Below are 22,648 nucleotides of genomic sequence, written 5' to 3'. Positions count from 1 at the left end.
ATATTAATTAATTAATTAATTAATTTTGGCTGTGCCGGGTCTTAGTTGTGGCATGCGGGATCTTTGTTGTGGCACGCAGGATCTTTTAGTTGCAGCATGTGGACTTCTTAGTTGTGGCATGTGGACTTCTTAGTTGTGGCATGCAGACTCTTAGTTGTGGCATGTGGGATCTAGTTCCCTGACCAGGTATTAAACCCGGGCCCCCTGCACTGGGAGCGCAGAATCTTACCCACTGGACCACCAGGGAAGTCCCCAGGATGATCTCTTTTAAGAGTGTAAATCAAATCCTGTAGCTCTTCTCTTTAAAACTCTCCAGTGGATTCCCACAGTAGAAGGAATAAAATAGAATAGAATTCAATCCTTGTTGTGGCTTCAGTGTCTTACAGGATTTGACCCTTGCCTACCTCTCCAGGTGTTTCCCACCACTCTGGCCTTCATTCACCTTGCTCCACTCATCATGGCTTTCTTTTGTCTCTTGAATGTTACAAGTTTATTATACTCTTAAGACTTTTCTACTTTTCTACTCTTTTTGCAAGAATATTCTTCCTCTCCACGTCTTCCTATGGCTGCCTCCATCTTTGCACTCAGGTCTCCTCCAAAGTAGCCTCATCCTCTATTGCTCTAGTTAGTTTTATTTGAAACTTCTTTCAAAACCAGTTGCTGCTCTGGACATTTCAGTTATATAAGCAATCAAATTCCCTGTCTTTTATAAAACCTATTTGAAGTTTTTTTTCCCTCTTGCAACAAAAATAAGTCTAGCTAATATATTTATAGAAATTTATCAACAATAAAAGTAGGGAAATAATGATTTGGGTACAGTTGCCTATTTATCTGAAAAAATTAAGCCAGATCCCCTATCTCTTGTGATATAAAAAGCTATTCCTAGTAGATTAAAAAACTAAACATGAAAAACCGAAACTAGGGACTTCCCTGGCAGTCCAGTGCTTAAAATCTTGCCTTCCAATGCAGGAGGTGCGGGTTCGATCCCTGGTTGGGGAGCTAAGATCCCACACGCCTTGCAGCCAAAACACCAAAACATAAAACAGAAGCAATATTGTAACAAATTCAATAAAGACTTTAAAAAAAGAAAAAAAAAAGAAAAACCAAAACCATAAAAATATTAGGGAAATATTGGAAAACTATTGAGAATACATTTATGAATTTGGAGGTGAGAAAGGCCTTCTTGGGCAAGATAAAAAATCCAGAAGCTCTGAAAAGATATATAGGTTGACAATTAAAATGTAAAACTTCTGTAAGTAAATAACACTATTAGTGTTATTAAAATTAAAAGACAAATAAATATCAAACTGGAAGAAAATACACCATATATAACATATGAAAAATTACTATCCAGAACACTTAAGAGCACCTGCAAATCAATAAAAAAAGACAAACAGCCAATACAAATGGGCAAAAGATATATAAAATTCATTGTAGATGAAATACAAACAGCTAATAAAAATATGAAAAGATTCCTAACCTCACTGATATTCAGGGAAATGCTTATTAAAATGACATTAGGGACTTCCCTCGTGGTGCAGTGGTTAAGAATCTGACTGCCAATGCAGGAGACACGGGTTCAAGCCCTGGTCCGGGAAGATCCCACATGCCGTGGAGTAACTAAGCCCGTGAGCCACAACTACTGAGCCCATGTGCCACAACTACTGAAGCCTGCGTGCCTAGAGCCTGTGCTCTGCAGCAAGAGAAGCCACCACAATGAGAAGCCTGCGAGCTGCAACCAGAGAAAGCCCGCACGCAACAACAAAGACCCAATGCTGCCAAACTAACTAAATAAATTTATTTAAAAAAATAAAAAATAAAATGACATTAATATACTATAATCTTTTGTCCATCAGATTAGCAGACATAAAGAAGATTGATAAAAACCAGTGTTGGCACAGATGTACAGAAACAAATGTGTTCATACACTGTTGGTATATCATTGGTGTGATACTTTTTTCTTTTTTTAAATTATTTATTTATTACTTATTTATTATTTTTATTTTTGGTTGTGTTGGGTCTTCGTTTCTGTGCGAGGGCTTTCTCCAGTTGCTGCAAGTGGGGGCCACTCTTCATCGCGGCGCGCGGGCCTCTCACTATCGCGGCCTCTCTTGTTGTGGAGCACAGGCTCCAGATGCTCAGGCTCGGTAGTTGTGGCTCACGGGCCCAGTTGCTCCGTGGCATGTGGGATCTTCCAAGACCAGGGCTCGAACCCATGTCCCCTGCACTGGCAGGCAGATTCTCAACCACTGCGCCACCAGGGAAGCCCTGGTGTGATACTTTTTGAGAGTAATTTGTCAATATCTATTAAATGAAAAAGTGTTCATGACTTTTGATCTAGTAGTTCTAAGGGGGTAGGTAAGTCTCCTGAAAAATCACTCATATAAGTGCCTAGATAGGTATGCATGCTCCTTGCAGCATTGCTTGTAAGTAATGAAAAACTTTAATTGACCTAACCATTGACCAAAATGGAAAACTATGCGGGAGTTAAAAAGAATGAAGTAAAGCCATAGATATTGACTATACTATTAAGGAAAAAGGCAAGTTCAGAATAAATGTACAATATGATCATATCTATGTGAGGAAGATAAAACAGAGGTACATGCTTCTGCATGTTCATAGATGCATAAAAAAATGTCTGAAAAAAAAAAATGTCTGAAAGGATTCATACAAAACTGGTAACAGTAGTTTGCCCTGGAGAGGGGTGTGGGATTGCGTGAGTGTTGGGAGGAGGAGAGGTTGAGGGAGTACCTTTGCTTTATCTGCATCTTTGAAAAATTATAACTAGAATTTTAATCCACTAATCTTAAAAATATAAACAAGAAATAAAAAGAAGCATAACTTTTGGAGATATCATTGAAAATTCTAAAAATGCATTCAGTTGATAATGACATAGAAGTGTAGGGGTATTTGCAGATATTTGATAGACATGGTTAGCCAGCAGTGACAGCAAAAAAGCATACACTTTGGAGTGAGACAGACTTGGATGTGAATTCTAGTTCTTCCATTTACTGTGTGACATGGACACGTCATTTAACCTCTCTGAGCTCTAGGATAATAAATGAAACCTACTGCAAAGGGCTGTTATGAGGATCGAGGAGAGAACACAGGTAGAATCTCTAGCACATAGTAGGTGCTCAGTTAAGTGGTGGGTATTATTATTATTATTATTGATGGTTAAAATTATGGTCTGTAAGCCAACGAGAAGTGAGAAGAAGATGAATGGTGATAAAATAGAATTGAATCACACAGATTTAATCTGCAGACTAGATCATCTCACCATCAAGGATTCTTCATTATTTGCTCCATATATTCCTATTGTTATTCATTTGTTCATCCATCCATTCACTCATTCATCCAATAGGTATTTATTGAGCACTTCTTTTGTTAGGCTCTAGACATACATTAGAAATAAATGACTGTCCCTATTTTCTGGGAGTTGACATCTTCCCTCAACGGGAGGAAGAGACACATAGCTAGTTGGCAACAGAGCTTGGGAGTTACCCACCTGGGCATTGGACCAGACAATCTGGGTCTGATTTCCAGCTCTATCACTTACTGCTCTATGACTTTAGACGAATTATTTAACCTGTTTGGTCCCACCATCTATAAAATGACTTGACAACTGTTCCTGCGAGTTTAGAGGATTAAACGAGTTGATCCAAAGTAAAGCACTTTGTCCAGTGCCTGGCACATGGTATACACTAGTAACTGTCAGCCATTTTTATTTCCAGGCAATTATGCCGCTGTGCAGTCAATGTTATCACAGGTGAATTCTGAGAGAAGGGAGTAACTACCAGATCTAAACATACTTGTCTATCTAGCAAAATACATACATTAAATAATAATGGATCCCTCTGTATTATTAAAATTTTTTTTTTGGTATTTATTTGGCTGCGTCAGGTCTTAGTTGCGGCACACGGGATCTTCGTTGTGGCATGCAGAATCTTTTGTTGCTGTGTGCGGGCTTCTCTCTAGTTGTGGCGCTCAGGCTCCAGAGCGCGTGGGCTCAAGTTGCCCTGCTGCCCGTGGGATCTTAGTTCCCTGACCAGGGATCGAACCCGTGTCCCCTGTATTGGAAGGCGGATTCTTAACCACTGGACCACTAGGGAAGTCCCAATCCCTCTACATTATTAATCACCAGTTAATATAGAACTGGAATAAGAACTTCTAGTCAGCATGAGATAAGCAATGTGATATAATTTCTGTGCAAAGCAAAGAAACTTCATATTTTAGTCTTGGGACGTTATCTAGTGTGAATGGGACAGTTCTGTTAGGCTTTGAAAATATTGGAAATTTCTGCCCTGGATCTCTAGGAATAGCTTCATGGACTGAATTCTAAGTTCCAGGGACCCGTCTTCCCCAGGATGGAAACTACTGATCTAGGAAAAAAAGGAAGGAAAGGAGAGAAGGAGAAGAGGAAGCAGACATTTACAGAGCAACTACCATATATATATGTTAGGGGTTAGGTGCTTTATCTCTTTAGCCTTGCTGATGTGCCATAAGGCTGGTCTACTATCCCCATTTTAGAGATAAGTGAACAAGGGCTCGAAGAGGTTAAATAATGTGTTCCCTGGTGGTCCAGTGGTTAAGACTTCACCTTCCAGTGCAGGGGGTGTGGGTTCGATCCCTAGTTGGGGAGCTAAGATCCCACATGCCTCATGGCCAAAACATAAAACAGAAGCAATATTGTAACAAATTCAATAAAGACTTTAAAAATGGTCCACATCAAAAAAAAAAAAAAAAAAAAAAAGAAGTTGTTCTGGGTCAACAGCTAATCTGTGCCAGAATTCCAGGTCTTCTGATTCTATGCCTAGACCTCTTCCCTGGACATCAACCTGCATCTCACGAGAGTATGAGAGAGAAGTCATCCTTCTGTTTGTGGCACTCTCCCATATGTTTCTCAGTTGGGAGAGGGATTGGGGCAAGGACCAATTGCAGCGATGATCACTGATCACCGTCTTCCCACTCCAGATCCCAGAAGGGGAGCTTGGCTTTTTTTTTTTTTTTTTGCCACGCTGCGTGGCTGTGGGATCTTAGTTCCCCAACTAGGGATTGAACCTGGGCCCTCGGCAGTGAGAGTGTGGAGTCCTAACCTTTGGACTGCCAGGGAATTCCCTCATTGTCTGCTTTCTACGTCAGCTAAAATTTCATTTTACATCTAATCACCACTTTGGGTTCAAAGCTACTGCCTGACACTGACATGCTGTAGACGTAGTATGACTATTCCTGTATGTCTCTATCTATTGATGAGGATCCTATTCTTGCAGTATTACAAGCTAGTACCAAAAGGGGATAATCAGTGAGAGAGGGACCAGGCTGGGGGATTGTGGCTGAGGACATAATGGTGTCTGTCCCTGGTGGACTCTTCCTGGGGAACTCTTAGTGAGGAAGCCAGCACCCAGGTTGGGACTTTCCAAGTCTCCATGTGCCTGTGGGGAGACAGGGCCCCTGGGGTAGAGGCCCCTTGAGTCTTGTCCTTCCCCCACCACCTGCACTGAAGTTATCTCTTATTGAAAGTCAGAGAAGTATGGTGCCATAACCCTACTCTTTGGTCCCTTTCTGCCCTTGAGGATCTGGGTCCTAGAGAGAGAGAACCCCAACACTCCTGTGTACTGTCAGCTGATTGCCAAGTTGGGACACCTGGTCTGATAGCTATGCCTGTACTAGCTAGAAACCACAGGATAGAATTTTGACATGGAATTTATCCAGGAAAATTTGGTTTATCTACTCTGTGCCTACTGTCCACCTTCTGGGTTCTTGTGAGGAGTAAAATGAAATAATAAATGAGAAAGTGCCTAGTAAACTTTAAAATGCAGCAAACTTATTATTGTCATTAGTATTATTATCATTATAGTATTATTGTCATTAGTATTATTATTGTCATTAGTATTCTATAATGCTGTAGCATTATAGAACCGTGAGGCTGAAAATGACTGTAAAGATGGTCTAGACTAGTCCCCCAAATGTAGCAGGAATCCTTCTATAGCACCTCTGACCAATTGTTAGCCAGCTTTAATTGTACACTTGCAGTGACAGGGAACTCATTCCCTGAAAGGTAGCCCCTTCTCTCTGGTCAACTCTGAGAAAAAGTTCTTCTTTAGTACCCACTGACCTCCAGGATTTGAGGAGAGTCTTCACAGCCCAAGTCATCTTTTTTTTTTTTTTAACCCCCAGAGTACTTTTGCCTGATATTTCCATCAGAGAATAATTTTCAGATTCTTCATTCCCTGGGACTCTGCCCACGCCAGCCGGCAGCGTATAATGGTGCCCAGAACAAACACAGCTGGCACTGCTGATGTGACCTAATCAGGGCAAAGTGCAGGACAGGCATCACCTCCTGTAATTTACACACTGTGACTCTTTCTTTTTTTTTTCCAATGGTGAACTCTACCAAGAGTCTCTGTGGAGCTATTAATGAAGCACGGAATGAGTAGTTCTCAGCAGTTGCATCGAATTTGCTCGTTTTAAGCTTGTAAGTGGCAAATACTCCCAAATCTTTCTCACCTAAACGACATCAGCTTCCCAGATTTACAATTAGTTTAAATGGACCCAGGTTAAGAAACATCACATTGTCAGCACCACAGAAGATAGGCTTTTAGGTACTATCCTTAATCCCATGCACTTCCCTCCCTGGTTCAGGGATCACTGTCATGACTTCTGTGATAGTGGTTCTCTTTCCATCTTTACAGTTTACCAACTATGTGTGCATGAGGTTTAGTTTTGCCTGTTTTGGAACTTTATATAAATGGAGTCATGCTGTATGTATTATTTTATAATTTACTTCTTTTTCTCAAAATTATGTTTCTGAGGTTCATCTCCATTGAATATGTAGCTGTAGTTTGCTCATTATTATTGCTGTAGCATATTCCATTGTATGGATATTTTAAAATTTATTTATCTATTCTGTTGATGAACACTTGGTGTATTTATTTATTGTATTATAAACTATGCCACCTTAGATATTCTTGTGTCTCCTGTGGCACATGTACAACGTAATTGATAAGCAATTATTACATGTTTAAATCTTATCTCCCAATTTCTTTCAAAATATAAGAATCATGTCTTTTACGCTTAATAAAGGCTTTGAGCACACACTAGTTTTCTTTAAAACATACGCCTAGGGGGTGGAATTCCTGGGTCTTAGGGTTTACCTAAAAATATGAAAATGTACATACCCCTGCGTGCTCCTATGTGATTTCCAAATTGCTTTTTCAACCACCTCCTTTGCATGGGGAGCTCTATGTGTTTAGATCAGCAGTCTGATCCTTTCTGAGTGACCTTGATCTTGAGGGCCTGGCTTCAAGTCCCAGATTATCAATGGCAATAAACATGCCTCTTACTCACTAGAAGGAGCCCCTTTTGTAGAAGGCATCAGCATCTGCTATCTTTATGGTCCCTGCCTTGTGCTGGTCATCACCAGAGAGAGGGTGCACTGGGCTGTCCTATCCTGGACAAAGGTCTCCATGTTCAGCATGGATCTGCTTATCCAGGAAAGTCATTTAATGGGGGATTGGGGAAGCCACCCTGCTTGCTCTATCAAAGGCATACCAGCCATTCGAATTTATTAACTGCTTAAAAAACTCAAGTCTGTATATAGGTCCTTCCCTAATGTTAGCAGGGTTTGGGGCAAAAGTACAAACAGATGCAAGATGTCTACCTAAGTTATTTAAAATTATAAATCACTCCAACTGTTAATCTTAATATATTCTATTCTATCTTGACAAACATGCATCTTTAATGACATGGAAGACCAGGTTCAAATTTAGAATTCCTGGACTCCTCAGATTTATGCACTTGAATGAGGTGCTGGTGGGAGCCCTGGCCCTGGCCCACCTGCCATCTTTTTCCATCTCTCTCTCCTGCACTAGGGATCTGTGTACACAGAAGCTCAAATGTCCATGTGATGTGCCCCCTGCCCCAAACACAGCTGCCCCTTAGCCACTTCTAGGGATCCCCAGACTCTGCCTTAGAGAAGATGGACCTGGGAAGAGCCCAGCCATTTGGGGAGGGAATTCTGGGGTCATAAGTTCCCAGAACTTGGTCCTGAAGGAGAGACACAGACACCATGTGGGCATGTCCCCTAGAACCTGTGGAAGAAATGTGGACAGAGCTGGGGTAGAGGTGCGCCTCTAATGTATGGTGCCTATGCACAGGTGTAAGGGCGGTATTTGTCTGCCTATCTCCCCTCTCCCCTCATGGGTGCAAGAACTGTCTGGCAGTATCCCCAGCACCTATCACGGTACCTGGCACTTAAAAGTCACATCCTATATAGGTGCTTAATGGAAAGTACGTCAGACACAGTTCCACACACTTCACTTCATTTAAACTTTTAATAGCCATTATACAGACGAAGGCTGTGAGGTTCAAAGAGGTTAAGTGACTCGCCCAAGGTCCCACAGCTGAAACAGGCAGAGGCTGGATTTGCGCTCACTTCACCATCTAGCCTCCTCTCTCGCCCTTCTTTTTATTATTATTCTTTCTTTGCCTCTGTGCTGGGGCGGAGGGCCCGGAGCGGCCCCTGCAAAAGGCCGGGCCTTCGCCGCCGCCACTCTCCTCCTCTTCACTCTCCCCTCCTCCCCTATTCAGCCTCCCTCTCCCCCACCCCACCCTACCCTACCGGCCGCGCTCCCGCAGCCGGCTCCGCTCCTCCTTCAGCCTCCCCCTCGCGCTGCGCTCCCCAACCCCTCGCGAAGCCCCGCCCCTCCCCTCAGGGGGACGTCACGTGCCGCCCCATCCCCCCGCGCCTGCGCGCTGCTTATTTCCCGCTGTCAGGATGAGGAGGCGGAGGTCGGCGCTCGGGTCCGTCTCTGCCCGCGGCTGTGGCGGCGCCGGCGGCTCCAGCCTTAGCGGTTCCTCCCTGGGCGGCGGCGGCGGCGGCGGCTCGGTCGACGCCTCCTCCGCCAGCTGAGCCTGTGGGAGCCCGGGACGCCGCTTCGCCGCCCATCCCCGCTCCCCGAGGCCGGCCGCCCGGCCATGGCGCAGCCGGGCCCGGCTCCTCAGCCTGACGGTGAGTCGCCCACCATGGCAGGCGCGGCGGGCGCGGCCTGCCCAGCGCCGGCGTCGCGGGTAGACCTCCGGGCGGCGGGAAGGGCGCGCGCAGGCCCCGGGGGTGACCGTGCCGGGCGGAGGCGGGAGCGCGCGGGTTCCGGCGCCGGCTGCGCGCGAGGGCGGTGCGGGGGCCTGGGCGGCCGTCGCTGGGGAGGGGGCGGGAGGTGCCGGCTTTAGCCCTGGCTTGGGTGGGGGTGGAGGGAGGGGCGTGAGGGGGCTGCGGGGGACCAGGCAGAAGCTGGGGAGCGTGGAGAGGGAGCTGCTGTGGGTAGCGGTGGGGCCGGCACGTGGGTTCTGCCCGTGGGGAGGATGGAAATCAGGAACATGTGCTATATTCGTTAAAGAAAAAAAAAAATTGCTTAGGTAGTGGTGATGTGCCCTCCCCACGCCCCGCCCCCCATCCATGCCACTGAGCGCTTTGAGCTCAGTTTTGCGGCGTGAAACTGGTTGGGATCAGTAGCTGGATTTAGTAGCGTTCCTTGAGAGGCATTGTGGCTTAATGGTAAGTGCTGGGGCCTGCGTGTCTGCAGAACCTGGAGCCTTCACTAACAAGCACTATGCAGATTTCTTAGCCTCTTTGAACTTGAGTATTCTCATGAAAAGAGGTAAATTCGTGCCTAATTCGTGCCTTTATATTTTATAAAGGAGTCAACATGTATTATGTAAAGCGGTTAGTATTATTAAGGCGGTTTTTGGGAATAATGAGAATGGTGAAGTCGAGGAAGCGTGTCTTTTATAGCAGTTATATCCAAGGAAGGAAAAAGAGCCCCATCCTAATTAGTCCCAGGTGATTGTCAGTCCTTCATGACCTTCTGGGAAATTGGCTTAAGCTCTGCTTCGGAGATTGGCCACGTGGTTCCAGGTTTTACTACCTGGAGTTATGTTTGGAAAGACTGTGCCTGGTCCTTGGCAAGGTACTGCTGTATCTGGGCGAGAGAGTTCTTTCAGGTGAATTTCTGTAATCAGCGTGTGTGCTTAGAATCTTTTAAGTGTGAATGGAATGTCGGGATTTGGTGCTGGGCCCACGGTAGGTGGTTAAAAACCTGCCTTTGCCTAGGGTTGTCTCTTAAAATAATCTTTCATGAAGACCTTACTCTCTTTTGTTGCCTTTGAGGAACCTGAAACAATGTTATCAGATTTTAATGCTAGCTGCTTTCTTGGAAGTGTGTTCCAAAGCCTGTTCGCCTCTAGTTTTAGGTTTTGTTAGTTGCCTAAGGAGACATGTCTAGTACCCACATCTGGAGTTGTGTAAGAATCTGGTTGCTGTTTCTGTTTCAGTAGGAAACTGGAGAGGGAGGCATTCAGTAGGAGAAGGGAGGCATTTCTGGTGGACTGTTAGAGGAAATGGGGATGTTTTCAGGCTACATTTTAATCCTCACCTTTTGCATTTGGTGTCAGGGAAGATAACTTCCCTTTTCCACAAACACCTCTTTGTTTTTGCAGACAGAGGCAGAATAGAGAGAGCCCCAGTGGCTTCTGGTTCTGATCTGGAGTGGTAGGTATGCTTAGCTGGCAGCTGCCTTCTCTTGAGTTGCATGGAAACAAACGTCTAGGACGGCTCAGGTGACATGACAGTCTCGAAGCAAAATTCCCTGCCTCTTTCTAGATGTGAAATGGTCTTCCTTGTAAATAGGCAGAAGTGACTAAGCACTTGAAAGAGGCTAGGAAAAATTAGCTTTAGGAAATCTTGTATTCTTAGTACAGGTTTATTCCCTATTTTTCAAATCCTGTGACCGTGGGATGAGATTTAGTTTGCATAGATTGCAGTATTTATTTTCAGTTAGTGTAGTAAATGAGCAGCCACAGCTACTGTTTACAAAAGGAGAGAGAATTCGGTGTATTTGAACGCTTTGTATCAGTGTCTTCTTAGAAGTTCATCTTGGAGATTTAATTTTTCTCTTTGGCTGAACTGAACATAGATCACTTCTTGACACTTTAGCTTTAAGCACGCTTGAATTTCCTAGCCCTGCTGATATTAAAAAAAACAAAAACGACCAAACAATTGCAGAATTCTTTTGAGTTAAACTGGCAGTAAAAGATAACTTTTACTTTTTGACTTTAATCTAGCTTTTATCCCATTTTATTTATTTATTTGGCCACGCTGCGTGGCTTGTGTGATCTTAGTTCCCTGAGAACCCAGGCCCTCAGCAGTTAGAGCGCAGAGTCCTAACCATTGGACCTCCAGGGAATTCCCAGGTATCCCATTTTAGAGGCAGTTTTATTTTACGTTGACATTGTTTTCTTTTCCTTCTTTGACATAGGTTTATTTTTCATGGAGATATCGTAGATTAAGAAAAAAATTCATTTGTGTGTAAATTGACAGGGTAAAATGTAATAATTTTCTTTTAATTCTTCTTAATTTCTTCTTTTGTAAGTTTTTCAAAAACTATTTTTTTGATCATGCATCTTAGTTTACTCGTTTAGAACAAAGGTAACTTTAATAGTCCAACAAATTTCAGCTTATTATTTCATTTTACCTTGATAATTCAAAGACTATATAGAATATAAAATTTTTTAAATTTTAATATTTTAAAATCTAAGTTAAACTCTATCTTAGAGGCATTTGCTCTGATTTTACTTCATTTCTTTTTTATTTAAAAACACTGTATTCTAAAATCCTTCCATTAAAAAAGTGTGGCTATTAAGAAGTATATCTCCTCCCATCTCCCAAAGGAAACCAATATTAAGTTTTCTATCCTTGACTTTTTTCTATAGTTACACAGACATGCTACCTTTTCCCTCTGAAATGGACATGCTTTACATACATAGGTCTGCAACTTGTCTATTTTGCTTATAAATGTTAGCTATAATTATCATATACTTGTAAATGGTTATGTGGCCATATAATGTACTCTAGACACTGCATGCATTATCTCAGGAAATCTTCTTATCAGTGAGGTGGGTACTATTATAATATTGTTCCTGTTTTATTGATGAGGAAACTGAAGCACAGAGAAGTTAAAAGTGCCTGGAGTTACGTGGCTAGAAGTGAGGGGAGCCAGGATTCAATCCAGGTCACCTGATGCCAGAGCCCTCGATCTGTTTACTAGATTGTGGACTACTTTCCAGTTCAATGTTATAGATCTACCTCATTCTTGTTAAAGAATGTTCTGTCACATGCATGTACCACACGATTTATTTGCCTGTATCTTTATTGATGCTTTAATTTTTTCATTATAAGCAGTTCTGTAATAAATATTCTTGTACATATTTTTCAGGTACTTTGGCTTTTACTTCTGTAAGACTATGAATTAAAAGGCATGAGCTCTGAGTGAATTAAATTTTAATAGCTATTGCTAGCTTACTCTCAAAAAGTATCAATTTACATACCTGCCAATAGTATATGAGAGGGTGGATTTCCTCTACACTCTTAAAAACCCTGGATAATGTCAGTTGTTTTAAATTTGTATCTTCTGATAGACCAAAAAAAAAAAAAAAAGGTATTCTTCAGTTAACAAATGTTTGTGTGCCTAGTCTAGGCCAAGCCTTATGCTAGACCCTAGGAAATAAAATGACAAAGAAACCCAAACCCAGTCCCTGTTCCTAGGTAGTGAATCAGAAGGCCATTAATTAGATAATCCCACAGACAAGTACAAAACTGCTCAACAAATGTAAGTGTGTACTACTTGCCAGGCACAATTCTTGGTATTTGGCATACATCAGTGGGCAACACAGATAATAAATAACCCTGCCCTAGTGTGGGAGAAACAGATATTAAACAAAAAACATAAGCAAATCATATGGATTGTTAGGTGATAAGTGCTATGGAAAAAAGAAAAAATAGAGCAGGGTAAAAGGAAGGGGGATAGGCTGGTTTTAAATAGGGTGGTCAGAGTAGTCTTATTGCATAGATGACATTTGACCAGAGACTTGAAGGTGATAGAAGAGGTAATATGAGGATATCTGGAGGAAGAGTGTTCCAGACATAGGGATCAATTCTTGCAAATGCTTTAGGGAAGGAATGTGTCTGGCATGTTTGAGGGATGGCATGGAGGTCAGTGTGGCTAGAATGAAATTATTGGGGCAGTGGGTGGAAGGAGGTGGGAGAGGAAGGGAGAAGAGAGTAGTAGAATATGAGGTGAAAGGTAATGGGGTGGTGGTAGGTCTTCTGGGCTCTAGAAGCATTGCAAAGATTGGCTTTCACTATGGGGAATCATTAAAAATGTTTTGAGCAGAGGAGTGATGTGATCTGACTTACATTAAAAAAAAAAAAAACCAAACCACTCTGGTTGGTAGATTGGCAGTAGAGTAAAGGAAGGCAAGGGAGGCATTAATCCAGGAAAAAGATGATGAGGCTGAGACCAAGGTGCATTGGTGGAGGTTATATTTCGAAGGCATGGCCAACAGGATTTGGATTAGATATGGGATGCAAAAGAGAGAGGAGTCAGGGATCATTCAGAGGTTTTTGGGCTGAGCAGCTGTGAGAGGTACACAATGCTATAATTGAGGGATTTGACCCAGTTAGTTAGTCCAGGAAAGGTTTCTGAGGAAGTGGTCCTAGAGCTGAGATCCAGTGGATGAGCAGGAGTCCCTTTTTTGGAAGAAGCAGGATGAGTAAGATGACTAAAGAAAGGTCAGTGTGCCTGGGTAGAGATAATGAGAGGGTCAAATAGGTATAGGCTGGCCTGAGTGGGCTTTAGCCTTAGAGCTCTAAGGGAAGCCATTGAAGGGTTTTAAGCAAGTAGGTAAAATGATGGCTTTTTAATTTGTACTTTCCTGATAGTAATTATATATATTTTTTCTTTTGTTGTGCAGAAAGCTTTAATTTTTATGTAGACCTGACCACTTTTTAAAAAAATATTTATTTTTATTTGGTTGTGCCAGGTCTTAGTTGTGGCATGTGGGCTCCTTAGTTGCGGCATGCATGTGGGATCTAGTTCCTCAGCCAGGGATCGAACCCGGGCCCCCTGCATTGGGAACGTGGAGTCTTAACCACTGCGCCACCAGGGAAGTCCCTTGACCATTTTAAAAAATTTATGGTTTCTGGGTTTCTTAGGAAGACCTCTTTTTATTAAAAAAACAAAAAACAAAAAAACCCCCAACAACAAAGAAAACATCTCATTTTCAACACTTTTATAGTTTCGTCTCTTATATTTAGTACTTTAGACCATCTGGAATTTATTTATTTTTAAATTTAACAGGTAAAGTTTAATATAAAGAATTATTAACTAAACAGGAGATTACCCAAGAGAAAAAGAAAACCCTAAAGAATACAGGAATAGTAGATATAGGGAGCAGCTACTGCCTCTAGGGCTAAGGCAGAGCACCTAGGGAAGGAACAAATCTTCAAGAGGCTGCTCCCATACTGAAATCCAGACTTTGTTGGAGAGGGTACAGCTGTGGCCCTCTGAAGGGCAGTGATCATTGAGGGACCATGTCTGTAGAACTTCCTGGAAAGCTGCTTTCTGGCTTGCTGGGGGAAGCTGCCTGCATCTGGAATTTATTTTTGTTGTGATATAGTGTTCTAACTTTATTTTTCTTCCAAGTGGATAAAGCCAATTTTTAAAAAAAAAAAATTTATCTTATTTATTTATTTTTGGCTGCGTTGGGTCTTTGTTGCTGCTTTCGGGCTTTCTCTAGTTGTGGCGAGAGGGGGCTACTCTTCGTTGCAGTGCGTGGGCTCCTCATTGCGGTGGCTTCTCTTGTTGCTGAGCATGGGCTCTAGGCACACAGGCTTCAGTAGTTGTGGCTCGCGGGCTCTAGAGCGCAGGCTCAGTAGTTGTGGCGCACGGGCTTAGTTGCTTCGCGGCATGTGGAATCTTCCCGGATCAGAGCTCGAACCCGTGTCCCCTGCATTGGCAGGTGGATTCTTAACCACTGTGCCACCAGGGAAGCCCAAGCCAATTGTTTTAACACCATTTATTCAATAATCCATATATTTGGTTTGTTTATTATTACTTGATAAATCTCCCAACTACTAAACTTGATCAGAAACACAAAAGCCCTGAGCTTACCCCACAGTCTGACTAACGCAGTCTCACTAACACAGACTAACACAGTCTGTCCCAACACACGGTAGCCTGGGATTGTGTAATAATCCTTTAATTTGTATGTTTTACCTGACTGCCTGTGGATGGAACTGCCTTTGACTCTTAAGGGCTCTGATTTCTAAAACATCTTGAGTACATCATATACTAGGTTTTTATTCAGTGAAATTTCATGTGCTCTTTTTGTATAATCAGTCATTACATTGGGTTTAGTCTTCATAGGAATATTTAGTAAACAATTGTTCTGTTTATTTTTGTGTAGGACAGCTGTGCCAGGTAATGCGGAAGGGCTGTAGAAATGAACGAGATATAGTTCTGATCGCAGGAATTTTATGATCTAGTGGAGGGAATGGGCCTTAGGCACACTAATGTGAAATGAGGAGGTGCCTAGTGATAGTAGATAGTTCTCTGTTGGATCACAGGGGAAACTTACTACAGGTAGAACAGGGAGAGCTATGAAGGAACGTGCCTTTGTTCAGTTTTCTTATTAGATACTTGAATCTCTTCCAAGTGGTAGACTGATTTCTGTTTGAATGCCTCTGGAGAGAGAAGGAACTCACTACATCCTAGTTTTGACTAGTTTTAATGTTTTGGTTATCCTTTAATTAAGTGGAAATTTGCCTCACCATTACTTTTACCCACTGCAGATGTATTTAACCTATAGAGAGTAGTAGATATAGAGACATATCCCTGAAAAGAATCCTAAAGACTATCTTCCCTCATTTTAGAGATCAGGAAATTAAGGACTAAAGAAGCAGAAGTGACTTGCATTGTAGCAGAGCCAACACTAGAATTTAGGAGTAGAGTGGGGTTGTTGCCTGTCTTCTGGTCACTGCTTCTGTTTATGTAGAATGAACTTTCTCTAGGTGCGTCATTATGACATTGCTAGAAAGGAATCATAGAAAGGATGTAACTTGATTACAGTCAGAACGCATGAGACTTTTAAAAAAATATATTTATTTATTTATTTGGCTGCGCTGGGTGTTAGTTGCGGCACGTGGGATCTTGGTTGCCGCATGCGGGATCTTTTAGTTGTGGCATGTGGGCTCTTAGTTGCGGCATGCAGGATCCAGTTCCGTGACCAGTGATCGAACCCTGGCCCCCTGCATTGGGAACCTGGAGTCTTAACCACTGGACCACCAGGGGAGTCCTGAGACTTTCTTGATAATTATTTATTTTTCAATAATTGTAGATGCTGGAGGAACTGCCCCTGAGAAGGGAGAACCTGAAGTTATCAAGGAGAAAATAAATATGGACTAGATCTCTGAGGAATTAAGAGCAGATAAGATGCATCAACAGCTTGAGTGTCAGGAGGAGAGACAGGGATCTCATCCTGCAAAACAGAAGGGAAAAAGGAAAGGATGTGTGAGAAAGAAAGGTAGAGAAAACTCTTGAGGTAGAAGAGAAACTGACTAAATGTAAGTGTAGTCTCCATTCTTTTATTCATTTATTCAACATATGTGATTTGAGTATGAACTACGAACAAGGTAGACAAGGTGCCTGTCCTCATGGAAGTTGTTGTTTTACAACCTTTATTACAGATAAGATTGTTTATACTTGGCTGGGTTCCTCATCTTAAGCACAGAACACAGAAAATAATTTGGCTATGTTCCCAGTTATCCTAAAGGTGATATAACCAGTACCATTTTAGATGCACAGGAGAGAAGTTAATTCATTATGTACATTGAATACCTTAGGCATTAGGATTTAACTGTCATGGAACCTGGGTTGAGAAAGGCTGTTAGAATATTAAGTACAGGGTATGATAGGGTCCTTATTGTGGGAAATCCAGTGGGGTGGGGGTGGGGGAACCATGATGTGGGTTACTATTCCATCGGTTAAGTGTATGAAAAATCAATACAAACTTGATAGTTACCATTTAGTCCCAAATTGATGTCTACTTGATTGCTTTCTCTAAGCTCCTGCTGTATTTATTATTTATAAATAAACTGCTGCTGCCCACCTGGCCTCCCCCCGCCCCCATCTAGATCTTATATCCCCAGCTTTCTTAGCTACTATGGAATAGAGTCTGCCTGACACTACTTCTGTCTTTCATTTTATTGTGAACCTAGTAAGCCTCAGTAGACAGTTACAGAAGGGCCAATAACCGGTTAGATCCATCTCTATTGCAAAAATTTGTTCTGCATTCACTCCTAACAGATGAAATCCAGTCTTCCTAGAACATGGCCACTTTTTGTGGTAACTGTATTAGTAAATTCTTAATTTTGTTGGGCTGAAATCACTTCCCTACAACTTCTACACTATGGTTCTGGCCTCGTGAATGAGTCAAAATTAGTCTATTTTCTCTTCCACACAAGGGGTCTTCAGATATTTAAAGAGCTTGCTTCCATCTTGGCAGTTCCTCATGTGAGGATTTTATACCCTCTCCATTCTTTGCAGCTTCCTTTGCTTGGCTAGCCAGATGTTCTAATACCATGTGGTTTGCTAGTGCTTTTCCTAAAATGGTGTCCCTAATGTTAGTGGAATATTACAGATACGGAATCTATGTGACTCGTGCAACAAACAGCAAAGATGTTCTTTTTTGATCAAAACTCTCAACTCTTTTTAATGTATGCTAACATTCCCTCAAATTTGTTTTATTTCTCTGTATCATATGAGTTCATAATAAAATGGAAGCTGTGATTTATTGAGGTGTTATATGCCTTGCACTGTGTTGTGTATTTTTTTAAATTAGAGTAGTTTTATTTTCATAGCAAAATGGAACAGAAAGTACAGAGAGTTTCCTTATACCCCCTCCCTGTCAGACTCCCCGACCATCAACATTCCACACCAGTGTGGTACATTTTTAAACAATCGATGAACCTGCACATCATTATCAACCAAAGTCCATCATTTACATTAGTGTTCACTCTTGGTGTTGTACATTCTGTGGGTTTGGACAAACATGCAATGCATCTATCCATTGACCATTGTAACATCATACAGAACAGTTTCACTGCCTTAGAAATGCCGTGTTCTACCTCCTCATCCCTCTTTTCCCCTGAATGCTTGGTAAACACTGATCTTTTTACTGTCTCCATGGTTTCTGCCTTTTCCAGAATGTTACATAGTTGGAATCATACAGTTACGTAGCCTTTTCAGATTGGCTTCTTTCACTTAGTAATATACACTTAAGGTTTCTTCATGTCTTTTTGTGGCTTGGTAGCCCATTTCTTTTTTTAGCACTGATTAATATTTCATTGTCTAGATGTACCAGTTATTCAGTTATTGAAGAACATCATGATTGCTTCCAAGTTTTAGCAGTTATGAATAAATTACTATAATGCAGATTTTTGTGTGGATCTAAGTTTTCCACTCATTTGGCTAAATATTAAGGAGTGTGATTGCTGGATCATATGGTAAGAGTATGTTGAAGTGGCTGTACCATTTTGCATTCCCACCAGCCACAAATGAGCATTCCTGTTCCACTTTTTCCAGCATTTGGCAAGTGTCTGTGTTTTGGATTTTAGCCATTCTAGTAGATTTGTAGTGGTATCTCATTGTTTTAATTAGCAATTCCCTAAAGACAGATGATGTTGAGGTTATTCATTATCTGCATATTTTCTTTTGTGAGGTGTCTGTTCAGAATTTTTGCTTAACTTTTAATGAGGTTGTTAATTTTCTTATTGTTTAGTTTTAAAAGTGCATTGTATATTTTGGATAACTGGACTTTATCAGATATGTCTTTTGCAAGTATTTTCTCCAAATCTGTGGCTTGTCTTTGCCCTTGACAGTGTTTTTCACAAACAGAAGTTTTAAATTTAATGAAATCCAACTTATAATTATTTCTTTCATAGATCGTACCTTTGGTGCAATATCTAAAAAGTCATTGCCATAACCCAAGATCATCTAGATTTTCTACTATGTTTCGCTCTAGGAGTTTCATAGTTTTGCATTTTACATTTAGGTCTGTAACTCATTTTGAGTTTTTTTTTGTAAAGGGTGTAAGGTCTGTAGCTAGATTTTTTTCTTTATTTTTGCATGTGGATATCCAGTTGTTCCAGCACCATCATTTGTTGAAAAGACTGTCCTTTCTCCATTGAATTGCCTGTCCTTCTTTGTCATAGATCAGTTGACTATATTCGTGTGGATCTATTCCTAGGCTCACCGTTCTGTTCCATTTATGTATTTGTTTATTCTTTCATGGATGTGATTTTAAATTTCTTAATTAAAATTTTTTGCATCAAAAGTAACAAATGTTTGTTAAAAATTTATAAATGTATAATATGAAAGGAAAAGTCCATATAAGCTCATAAGCTCACCCCTCAGAGATAAACACTGACAAAGGTCTGGTAGATATTTTTCTAGTTTTTTAAAAAGAAATGTGTATTCTGATGGTTTAAAAGTGGAATCATGCTATATACGCTCTTCTCAACCTTCCTTTTTCTTTACTTTGTTTTTGATATAGATAATGTCATCATTTTTGAAATAGATCATTTTTGTGGCTGCATAATATAGGTACACTATAATTTTTTAAAGTCCCCATTGATGAATATTTGTGCCGTTATTATAAAACTTCAGCTAATATCCTTGCACCTGTCTTCACGTGCTCATGTGAGTGTTTTTGTGTTATAAATTCCTTGAACCAAAATTACTGAGTCAAAGAATATGAACGTTTAAAAATTTAATGGCGGGACTTCTCTGGTGGTCCAGTGGGTAAGGCTCCACTCTCCCAATGTAGGGGGTCTGGCTTCGATCCCTGCTCAGGGAACTAGATCCTGCGTGCATGCCTCAACCAAGAGTCCGAATGCCGTAACTAAAGATCTCGCGTGCTGCAACTAAGACCCGGCTCAGCCAAAATAAATAAGTAAACATTTAAAAATTTAATGGAAAATGTCAAATTCTTTTTCAGAAAGGTTGGACAATTTACAGGCTCACCATCAGGGTATAAGAGAGCTTATAGCTCCTTAATTTAAGAAATTGTTTGCATATGGGGAAGTTGACCTCTTTATCATGTGTGTAGCACATGTAGCAAAAATTTCCCCCATTTTGTTTTTAAATTTTGAGATGTGTTGGCGTATGGGTTTATCAGTTTTTTCCTTAATGGCTTCTAGGTTTCCTTCTACCTCTTTGTCTATGTTACCTTCTAGTATTTACTTTTAAATGTTTGATCACTTTGGAATTTATTTTGATGTAAGGACTGAGATAGGAATCTAGCTTTTACTACTATTTATTTTCAAATGGCTAGCCAGATATTATTGCACCATGTAGTGATTAATCCATTTTTCTCCATTGATTTTGAAATGCCACCATTTATTATATGCTAAATATCCAGGAATACCTGAGTCCGTTTCTGAATAGTATTGTGTTAGATAGATTTATCTGTTCTGGTGTTATACCCATAGTTAAAATGACTTTTTTCCCTACTTTCTAATGTTTTAATATTTTAAAGAGCCAGGAAACCTTCATTATTTATTTTCTAGAATTTCCTGAACTATTCTTAGGTATTTACTCATTCAGATAAAATTTGGAATGATCACATTAAGTCTGCCCACCATGCTCCCCTCTCCTGCCCCCTTCCCACCCCTCAACCCCCAGAAAAAAAGACCTTAAAAAAAACCCTCATTGATTTAGTTATAAACTAAGGAGAAAGGTGTATCTTTAACAAGCATCTTTAAAGTGCCGTAAAGCACTTTAAGTGCATTAATTATTTAATCCTCTGAATTCTTTAAGGTTGGTATTATCCCTATTTCACAATGAGGAAATGAAAGTTTAGTAAATTGCTCAGGATCCAGGTTCCCATGACTATTTTCATTCCACCCACTATCTCTCAGGTCAGTTTTATTTAAGTAAACTCTCAGATCATTAAAAAAGGGGCAAAGTTAAAACAAAACCCCAAGTTGTGTGTGTGTGTGTGTTTTTTTTAAACCATTAAGTACAAAGAAGGTATAAAGAAAACTGGACTTACTCATAATTCTATCCTTTGGAATATTTTGTCATTTTAGTGTATTTTTGGCCATGTTTTATATCAACAAATAAAATTTTTAACCAGTTGATCATATTGCACATGTGATTTTATATTCTGCTATTTTTATTTTAATTATGATGTAAAATTTTTCTGTGTTGTAAGTTTTTCAGAAAACGTTGGTTTTAAAAGTCTAATTTATCATATATTTGTTATACATTAAGTTATAAAAATAACTTAATTATTTTTCTATTACTACCTATTTGATTATTTGTAAGATCTTGCTATTAGTAAATAATTCTACAGGAGACATCTTTGGACATTAGTCTTTGATGTCATCTTTGATTATTTCCCAGAGAGTTCTGGATCAAAAAGTATGAGGTTTTGATATATTTATATATTGCTGAATTGCTTTCCAGATATCTCGTTCTACTTTACATTTCTGCCATTAGTGCTGATGTCTTTTAGTGTTACCTCCCCCTTGTTAACATTAAGTATAGACTTAATTATTACCAATAGCATAGACAAAGTGGTATCTTATTGCTGTTTTAAGTTTCTAAATGCAACCTATAACAGCAATAAGATACCATTTTGGTGGGTGTGATTAGGCTTTAAAAAATGTATTGACCATCTGTTTTCTTTGTGCATTGCCTCTTCATGTCCTTTGCCATTTTCTTATTAATTTATAAATATCTTTATTTCATGGACATTGGCCTTTGTCTTTTATTTGTTACAGATATTGTCCAAGTTTATTCTTTCTCTTATTGCTAATGTATGGTATAGAGAAGCCTAAGAATTCTTTTGAACAAACTTGATAATGCTTTGATACCTTTAAAGACCTGCTTTATCTCAATATCAATTAGATATCCACTTATACTTTCTTCGTTTTTTGTTTTTTTCTGAAATTGTTGGCCTTTTTTTTTTTTTTCATTATCATTTGAATTTTTAAGTTGTTTCTGTATGAGCTGTTTGTCAAGTTAGGACTTCCATATCTTTTATTAAGTCATTCATTTTCTTTCTGTAAGCAATTATTTTATAATTTTAGATAAAATTAATACTACCTATTGCAAACAATTTAGAAAATGTAGAAAAGCATAAAAAAATTACCCAAAGATAATATCCATTCACTTATTGATATGTTATCTTTCCAGGGTTTTTATATATATGTTAATTATTTATTTTTTATTTTTTGGGCTGCATTGGGTCTTAGCTGCAGCATGCAGGATCTTCGTTGAGGTATGCGGGATCTTTCATTGCAGCATGCAGGCTTCTCTAGTTGTGGCGTGCGGGTTTTCTCTTCTCTAGTTGTGGTGCGCGGCCTCCAGAGCACGTGGGCTCTGTAGTTTGTGGCACGTGGGCTCTCTAGTGGAGGTGTGTGAGCTAAGTAGTTGTGGCACGCGAGCTTAGTTGCCCCATGGTGTGTGGGATCCTAGTTCCGCGACCAGGGATTGAACCCACGTCCCCTGCATTGGAAGGTGGATTCTTTACCACTGGGCCACCAGGGAAGTCCCTATATGTATATTAAAATATATGAAAAAAGCTCTTAAAAGTTCAATGAAAATTCTAATATTTTTATAGGATGTTGTTCCTGCTTAAATTAAGTAATAAATGTTATTTTTAATGACTGCATAGTAATCCATTGTATGGATTCCATAACATGATTAACTAGGTCTCTCTTGGTATATATTTAAATTTTTTTTCCTAT

General features: G+C 40.3%; 1 protein-coding gene across 2 annotated transcripts in view; it reads left to right on the top strand.

The window, feature by feature from the left end:
• Positions 1 to 8,753: 8,753 nt before the first annotated feature.
• RABEP1 (rabaptin, RAB GTPase binding effector protein 1) overlaps positions 8,754 to 22,648 on the top strand; it is a 103,485-nt gene continuing 89,590 nt past the window's right edge. For both annotated transcript variants that reach the window (XM_082370606.1, XM_082370605.1), the window contains exon 1: positions 8,754 to 9,010. In XM_082370606.1, the coding sequence (XP_082226732.1) occupies positions 8,977 to 9,010 (34 nt within the window). In that variant the 5' untranslated portion in view covers positions 8,754 to 8,976. The remainder of the gene's footprint in view (positions 9,011 to 22,648) is intronic.

Source organism: Balaenoptera borealis, assembly GCF_965194805.1.
Source record: "Balaenoptera borealis genome assembly, chromosome: 20".
Lineage (NCBI taxonomy): Eukaryota > Metazoa > Chordata > Mammalia > Artiodactyla > Balaenopteridae > Balaenoptera > Balaenoptera borealis.
The sequence above is the reverse complement of the archived record's forward strand: the minus strand, read 5'-3'. Positions and strand labels throughout refer to the sequence as shown.